Source organism: Temnothorax curvispinosus, unplaced genomic scaffold (genome assembly GCF_003070985.1).
Source record: "Temnothorax curvispinosus isolate PA1 unplaced genomic scaffold, ASM307098v1 QBEX01013997.1, whole genome shotgun sequence".
NCBI lineage: Eukaryota > Metazoa > Arthropoda > Insecta > Hymenoptera > Formicidae > Temnothorax > Temnothorax curvispinosus.
Window position 1 is genome coordinate 37,987 of NW_020223777.1, and position 8,385 is coordinate 46,371.

Genomic DNA, 8,385 nt, shown 5'->3' on the forward strand with positions numbered 1-8,385 from the left:
AGATGTACTGATCGCGGTTTTTCGAGTTACAGCTTATTCACTGTAATTTTCTTTGTTAAAAAGAACTATCGAATAGAAAGACGCACGAACGGTGAACTGGGTGAACAGATTTATCACGAAAGAATATACGTAAAATAATAACTTTAATGATATAATAGAGCTTATATAATGCTTCGCTTAAGCCTGATATTCATTGAAATTCATCGGAAGAAATAATAGTTACAAAATTCTTAAATACGGCTATAATCGCTTACGCTACTATATCTAAATACATGCAGTCTCATTTGTTTATATTACGCAGCTACTGTGATATTTACACGTTATATACGGAATCAAATCTCATAAAAAGAACTGTCGGCGAGTATTAAGACGATGCTTCATTCAATGTTTTAAGAAACCGATGTCGCCTGTCATGTTCTCCAATTCGCTGAACATTTTATCGAGGTGCTGGAACAAGAAGTCGAATGTCAATGTTGTATACAAAATATTATCGAGATTTTAAAATATGCAATTAATAATGCGCTACACTTACGTCTGACGGTTCCTCGTCATTTCGCGTTGTTCTCGGCGGCTTAGCCCTAAACGATATATTTCCATCATCGTCGATATCTTCATCTTCATCGTCGAAGTCTCCCGCATTGATATCCTCATCATCATCAGAATCATCCGGCTCCTCGACATTATCGTCATCGTCATCATCGTCGTCGTCGTCATCATCGTCATCGTCATCGTCGTCATCGTCATCATCGTCGGTATCACTGTCATTGTGCTTCATCTTGAACATCTCATCGTAATCTATGGGTTCCTGTTTGATCTCCGTAAGCATCACCATTTCCTCGACGGTGTTCGCCTCGGTTGGACATGGTGGGTTAACTTTCGACGCCGAAGATATTTGAAGAGACTGTGACGTCTACATAGGAAAATAAAAGCATTATTAATCTCTTTGAAATGATTGTAATATATATTAAACACGCAAAACACTATGTAGTATCATTTTGCCTGATCTTAAAGATCAAGCATAACGAAATATGTTAAGTAGTTTTTCCAAGCGTTTTTCCACAATTGTGCGATACTACAATACACAACATAACGATATTGATTTTATATGTATTACCCAAGGTTGTTCTTCTTGCGTCGATAATCCAGGCAAATGAGAGTTTGTGTTTTCCTGAACTTGCGAGGCTGGTTTTCTTTGTGCTTTATTGGAATTATCTTGCAATCGCGCTTCTGCGCTATCCACATTTTGATTTGCCGACGACTTATTCGCGCGATTGATCTTGTCTTCCTTCGTTTCGTCAGTGTTACTTTCTTCTTCTTTCAACTCGTTAACATTGAGCTCAAATTCAACGTGATTCGCATTCCGTTCCTTCTCCACTTGTGCAGCGTTACTTGGCTCCTCCTTAACTTTCTTAACGTCAAGCTTAGGTTCTTCGGAAAGACAAGTGTTACCTCTCTTCCGTCTAAATCTAACGTTAATACTCCTCTTGTCCCACATTAAACCGTACGCTTGTTTGTAATCTGATATCGCATCGTCCACGCTATTGTATCTCATAAGAATATTTCTGCAACAAAATGTAGGAATAATATTATAAGGATAAAATTGCAAAAAAAAACTTAATAATTCCGCTAGATTTAGCATAGCAAATAAAACAAGTTAATAAGATATCTATATAACTCACCGTGTGTTCTTCATCTTTCGCGTTTCTTCGTCTTGCGCCTTTGGAAATTTACTTTTTATGTCGCTCGTTTTAACAGATTCTGGCAGATTTCCTATAAACAAGGTATAGGGATCTATCTCCTCGGGATTATCCTCGTCTCTTAATGACTTTTTCTCGACTTTCAAGTGCCCGACACCAAACTTGATTTTCTCCAATTCTTTTATCGCCTCGTCAATATTCACGTCTTCCGCCATTTGAATGAAGCAATATCTCGGCCCACACGGATTTTGAAAATGTATGTTTAGTATCTCAGGATGAAACTGGCCAACAATGTCCTTGTTTAGATCCGTATCGGGAAACTTGATTATTAAGCTCTGCGCATTAACTTTGTTCTTCATGTTATATTCGCTTTCAATTTTCAGAGCCCTTTCCGCATCTTCCCTATTCCACGGCTTGTTGACATAATTTTGAGACATCGGCTTCCTCTGTTTATTCTTCTTCACCACCTTTTCCTGGAAAAATTCAATCGTATTAGCCATCCTCGCAACGAAACACATATACCGCTTGAAATATTTTCGTACAATTTTCACATCCTGATCCTCCGTCTCCTCGGTACGTCTGTTGCTCACGATTCCCGGTGGGATGGAAGGGATGGGATGATTAGGTAGAGGAACGGTCATGTGATTCATTATAGCGTCATTGGTCGCCGCGGGATAATTATTCCTTCGCCAGTCCAATCCGAGATTACCCGCCAGCGTCGCCCCGAAATATGCAGCCTGATCAAACTGACCCTGCGGCTGTCCGAACCGCACCACCCTTCTATTTTTACGAAAATTATTTCTCTGAACATACATATTGTTCCTATTGTGAAATCTCTCGCGACGTACGTAGTTACCCCTGAGCGGAATCTCCCTCTGAATCGTATTAGCGATATCGTGCGGAGTCGGATGCGGCAAGGGGGACGTTTGCGGCGCTATCCACTGCCAGGGGGTGTGCGCGTGGGTCCATTGAATGGGAGCCACTTGGGAAGGCACTGGTCCGAATACGTGCGGCGGAGGTGGGACTCCGCTCGGCGGAGGCATAGGAGGCAAGGGTGGCTGCCCGGGTAAGGGCTGAGCGATGGTGGAGGGTGTGGACGACGACGAGTAATTGGCGTACGAGGAGGCATCGTATCCGAAGCTGATGGACTCCTGTTTAAAATAGTTCCGTTTGCTCTCGCTGTTTTCCTCGGGCACCTGGGGATCAAGAAAGGATGAATTAAAACGGAGCGGGCACGCCGGTGACTCGGTGAATTTTATCGACGCGCACGGATCGGCCGCTGCCTCGTCGGAGGGAGCGAGCATTTCGAGCGACGTCGATGTAAACATTGACGCGTGTGTAAACATTGTTTTGGCATTAGACAAATTAACCTAGAATAACCTAGAAGATTGGGAAACGCGCGCGAGAGCGAAACGAGAGGGGCCACTACGCGTCCACCGACTGTCGCACGACGGAGAAACGACGTAGGAGGACGTAAACTCGGGCATTACCGCGCGCTTCATGCTGCCAGGCTGAACGTGACTCGCCTTACAGGGTAGCAGCATTTCCTGAGTTACAACGTAAACAACATCGTAGCGCGAGCATGTGTGACACAAGCGTAGCCGCGACGAGGTGGCGCCAGGGGTGCCAATCCCCTTCCGCGCGCGCGCCGCATGCGACGATCTTTCGCGGGAGAGGTAAACAGAAACGACCCTGACCCGATCCCGACGAGGTGACGAGGCGAAATTGCGTTATTACGCAATTACGCAATTCATCGTCGCGTCACGCAATTTGCGAGCGCATCGTTTGCATACGCGAGATGCCGAACATTCCCGCTTTCTTTTTCGCGCTTTTTTTTTTTTTTTTTTTCAAACTATCGATATCGATCCGCACGCGTTGGGCGCACGTGACGACGCGGACGCGAACGCATCGCGTCGTTTGAAGTTCAAACGCGCGAATAAAAATCGCAGAGGTGACACTGTAAAGAGAGACTTCAACGTAAAGAGAATTGTAGCTTATAGAATTATTATTATATATTGTTTTATTTTTACAATATGTAGCAAGCTCGCAATTTTTTAATTATAATTGACATCAATTTGTAATTGTGAGTGAGAGTCGAGGCGGTTTCTCGTGTACTACTGGCTCTCCCTGACTTTCTTTGTGTAAAAAAAAAAAGGATTAAACGATACATACACAGATTAATTGACCACGATGGATACATAAAATAATAACTTTAATGATACAATAGAACTTACATAATCATGCACTCAAGCATGGTGTTTGAAATTCTTTGAAAAAAAAAAAATTACAAAACGCTTAAATACGGCTTTAAAATCGCTTACGCTACTGTATTTAAACACATGCAGTCTTATTCGTATATATTACGCAGTTACTGATTTATACACATTATATGTGAAATTACATTTCATGAAAAGAACCTCGGATTCGAGTGTGATGGTGCGTGTCCAAATAGTAAAATTCAAGCGTTTTTCAAGAAACCAATATCGCTCGTCATATTCTCCAAATCGCTGAACATCTGGTCAAGGTGCTGAAATAAGATACGAGATATTTTGTGTCCTTAGTAAAGTTAAAAAGGACTTTAAGTAGATATAAGGTGTAATCAACAATTAATCGTGCGTTGTACTTACATCCGTTGGTTCTTCTTTATCTTGTACTGCTTTCGACGGTCTCGCCGCAAACGCTATATGTCCATTATCAACTTCATCTTCATCGTCCTCTTCGAAATCTTCCTCGTTATTATCCTCGTCGTCGTCAGTATCGTCCGGCTCCTCAACATCGTCGTCATCGTCATCGTCATCGTCATCATCGTCGTCATCATCATCATCTTCATCCTCGTCATCGTAATCTATAGGCTCCGTTTTGATTTGCGTGAGCATCACCATTTCCTCGACATCAGCCTGCGGACACGATGATGGATTTTCCGATGTTGAAGGTACTTGAGAAGACTGTGACATATACATGCATATGACAAATAGAAGCATTATTAGCTCTTCAAGACGATCGTGATATATAAATCGCGCGAAACATTACACGGTTTTATAATGCCCGTTCCATCAACGAATATAAATTGTTTTTCCGACAGGTAATGTAAGAATTGATTATTTGCATACAATTGCAACGCAACATTATGCAGCTTAACAATATTGACTTTATATATGTTACCCAGGGTTCTCGTTGTTGCTCTTGCATTGTCTTGTCTGACGTGATTGAGGTTGGCAACAAAGAGGAATGAGAGTTCGCATTTTCCTGAACTTGCGACGCCAATTTATTTTGCGCTTTACCGGAATTATCTTGTAATCGCATTTCCACGCTCTCCACAACCTGACTCGTTGACGATTTATCCGCGTGGTTGGCTTTATTCTCCTTCGTTTGACCAGCGTTATCCTCTTCCTTCGACTCGTTAACATTAGGCTTAAATTCAACGTGATTCGAATTCTGTTCCTTCACCAGTTGTGCAACGTTACTTGGTTCGTCTTTAACTTTTTTAACGTCAGGCTTAACTATCTCGGGAAGATAAGCGTTACCTTCCTTTCGTCTAAATTTAACAATGATACTCCTCGTGTCCCACATTAAACCGTACGCCTTTTTGTAATCCGCTATCGCGTCATCCACACTATTATATCTCATAAAAGCAAATCTACAACAAAATGTAAAGATAAAATAAGCACAATATAGTCAAAGATATATAAATATTTAAGGTATCTACAACTCACTGCGTGTTCTTTAACTTCCGTGCTCTCGATACGTCCACTCGTGCCTTTGGAAATTTGCTTTTTATCTCGTTTGCCTTAACAAATGTAGGCAAATTTCCTATGTACAAATTGTAAGGATTTATGTCCTCGGGCTTCGCGTTTCGGACATCCTCGTTTCTCACCGCTTTCTTCTCGACTTTCAGGTATCCCGTACCAAATTTAACCTTCTCCAGCTCTTTTATAGCTTCGTCAATATTCACGCTCTTCGCCATCTGAATGAAGCAGTATCTCGGACCGCTCGGATTTTGAAAGTGTATATTCCGTATACCGGGGTGAAACAGTCTAACAATGTCCTTGTTTAGATCCGGATCGGGAAACTTAATTATTAAGCTCTGCGCATTAACTTTGTTCTTCATATTGTATTCGTTTTCGGTCATCAGAGCTCTCTCCGCATCCTCCCTATTCCACGGCTTACTAGGATAGCTCTGCGACATCGGCTTCCTCTGTTTGTTCTTCTTTACTACCTTTTCCTGGAAAAATTCAATCGCGTTAGCTGTCCGTATGACAAACGTCCGTACGAAAACTGTTTGAAATATGTTCACTATAGTACAATTTTCACATCCTGATCTTCCGTTTCCTCGCCATGCCTATTGCTCACGATTCCCGACGGAATGGAAGGTACGGAATGGGAAGAAAGAGGAACAGTCATGTGGTTTATTATACCGTCGTTCGCCGCCGCGGTATAATTATTTCTTTGCCACTCCAACCCGAGACTACCCGTCAACGCCGCCCCAAAGTACGTATTCTGATCGAACTGGCCCTGCGACTGCCCGAAACGCATGGGCCTTTTGTTTCTACGATGAAAATTATTTCTCTGGACATACATGTTGCTTCTGTTGTGAGCGAACCTCTCGTGACGTACGTAGTTACCCCTTAGCGGCATCTCTCTCTGAATTGTATTGGTAATCTCGCGCGGAGTTGGAGGTGGCAGAGACGGCTGCGACGCTATCCACTGCCACGGTGGATGCGCCCACGCTTGAATGGGAGTTACTTGGGAAGGCACTGGTCCGAATACGTGTGGCGGAGGTGGGACTCCGCTGGGCGGCGGAGGCATGGGAGGCAAGGGTGGCTGCCCGGGTAAGGGCTGAGCGATGGTGGAAGGTGTGGACGACTGCGAGTAATTGGCGTACGAGGCTGCCGCATCGTATCCGAAGTTGATGGACTCATGCTTGACGAAAGTCCGTTTGCTCTCGCTGTTCTCCTCGGACACCTGAAGACCGAGAAAATATGAATTAAAACGAAACGCTCGCGCGGTGATTCGCCAATTTTATTAACGTGCACGATCGGACGCTGCCTCGTCGGAGCGTCAATCATTTCGGCGCGCGAGCAGCGTCGACGCGATCGCGGATGTAAATATTGCTCAGCGTGGACAAATTAACCTAGAATAACCTAAAAAAATTTGTCACGAGTCGAAGGGGGAAGAGCGCGACGCGTCGCCGAGTGTCGCACTGAAAGGAACGTAGCTTCGGTATTACCGTGCGCTTCATCCTGCCGAGGAATCGACGCTTCTCCCTCCTCACAACATAGCAGCGTCTCGTGCGTTACAAATGTAAACACATCGTAGAGCGAACACACGAGTGACCGAAGTGACAAGCGTAATCACTCGGATGACGCTCCACGACGCCAGGAATGCCAACCCTTCTGCGCGCCGCGCGCGCGCGCGCAAAATCTTACAAATTTTTTAAGATACAAAATGCGAAGTAAACGGGACGACCCTGACCCGACCTTGACTTCACAACGGGAAATTACATGTTATGCAAATCATTGTACACGCGAAAACACGAGCGCATTCGCGTCCATGAGAATAAGACACCGGAGACACGTTTTCCCGGAGTTTTTACTCTTTCTCTCCTCTCTCTCTCTCTCTCTCTTTGTTTTTCAAGCCATCGATCCGCGCACACGTGACGACGCGGGCGGATATGCGTCGAATAGATTGAATAAAAATAACGCATGAAGTTGTGATTAAATAATTTATTAATTTTTTTTATCACGCATAGAAATTCATAATAAGGGGACCAACCCTTGACCTCTTAAATTTTTAATATTTTACTGTACACCCCATTCATTAATATAAAGTACAGTAATTCTAGCTGTCTAGTGCGCAACAGTTTATAAAATATTAATGTTTAAAACTTTCCATCTTCAGCATAGATCCGGTTGCCTTGATTCACAAGTGCGCCGACACGTTCTTATAGTTCTCTCGAATTTCCAAGAGTTCCAAGGCGCTGAGCCAGAAAATCCTGGGCAATCGATCCTCGAAATGGCTTCGCATAACTTCGAGGACCCTAGCGCGATGTCTTCCAGATTGGAGAGCCCAGCAAAAGTGCCGACTACAATGTGAGACAGTTTGTTTTCCCTCAGGTCCAGTCGTTTCAACTGAGACAGATCCCTGAACGTATCCGGCTCGAGAGCGCTGATCTCGTTCTGCTGAAGATAGAGTCTCTCCAGACCGACCAAGTCGCGAAGGAGCGACCTGGAGACGCTTGTTATCCGATTGTTATTTAAGTAAAGATACTCCAGCTTGTTCAATCCTCGAAAGGCACCGCTCGGCAAATCCTCTAGCCGATTGTAGTCCAAGTAGAGGTAATTCAGTTTGGTTAACCCGGCGAAGGAATCCGGCGCGACGCGAGAGATGTTATTGCTGCTAAGCCAAAGGAATATCAGTCGTCCGGGATTAAGACTCGAGAAATATTCCGCCTCGATCGCTTCGATATCGTTGTGTTCCAGGGAGAGAATTCCCAAGTTTGACAGCCCGGCGAACGAGTCCTTCGGTATCGAATTGATCTTGTTGGAATTCAAATTCAGCGACGTCAGGTTTCTCAAATCCGCGAACAAGTACCCCGATAACGGTACCACATTGTCGCCCAAGTAGAGGACCTTCAAGTTGGGCAAACCGCGGAAGGATTCCCTCTTCAGCACGGATATCCGGTTGCCTT

General features: G+C 44.2%; 3 protein-coding genes across 4 annotated transcripts in view; all 3 read right to left on the minus strand.

Moving 5' to 3' along the window:
- Positions 1-126: 126 nt before the first annotated feature.
- Positions 127-3,297, minus strand: LOC112464179 (glutamic acid-rich protein-like). The gene is made up of 6 exons (XM_025031023.1): positions 3,188-3,297; positions 2,240-2,893; positions 1,680-2,170; positions 1,115-1,562; positions 533-910; positions 127-447 (listed from the first exon to the last, which is right to left on the minus strand). The coding sequence occupies exons 1-6, from the start codon at positions 3,239-3,241 to the stop codon at positions 382-384; spliced, it is 2,091 nt and encodes a 696-aa protein (XP_024886791.1). The 5' UTR covers positions 3,242-3,297; the 3' UTR covers positions 127-381.
- Positions 3,298-3,883: 586 nt separating this feature from the next.
- LOC112464180 (probable serine/threonine-protein kinase mps1) lies at positions 3,884-7,387 on the minus strand. Of its 2 annotated transcripts, none has more exons than XM_025031025.1 (6): positions 6,925-7,387; positions 6,000-6,659; positions 5,411-5,919; positions 4,860-5,334; positions 4,325-4,594; positions 3,884-4,224 (listed from the first exon to the last, which is right to left on the minus strand). In XM_025031025.1, exons 1-6 carry the CDS (start codon positions 6,934-6,936, stop codon positions 4,156-4,158), a joined length of 1,995 nt encoding a protein of 664 aa, XP_024886793.1. In that variant the 5' UTR covers positions 6,937-7,387; the 3' UTR covers positions 3,884-4,155. The 2 variants fall into 2 exon arrangements, with proteins under 2 accessions (XP_024886793.1, XP_024886792.1); XM_025031024.1 differs by having other exon boundaries at positions 4,325-4,651.
- Positions 7,388-7,471: 84 nt separating this feature from the next.
- LOC112464195 (leucine-rich repeat-containing protein 15-like) overlaps positions 7,472-8,385 on the minus strand; it is a 969-nt gene continuing 55 nt past the window's right edge. Inside the window, exon 2 of the mRNA XM_025031049.1 lies at positions 7,472-8,382. Within this exon, the coding sequence (XP_024886817.1) occupies positions 7,592-8,382 (791 nt within the window). The 3' untranslated portion in view covers positions 7,472-7,591. The remainder of the gene's footprint in view (positions 8,383-8,385) is intronic.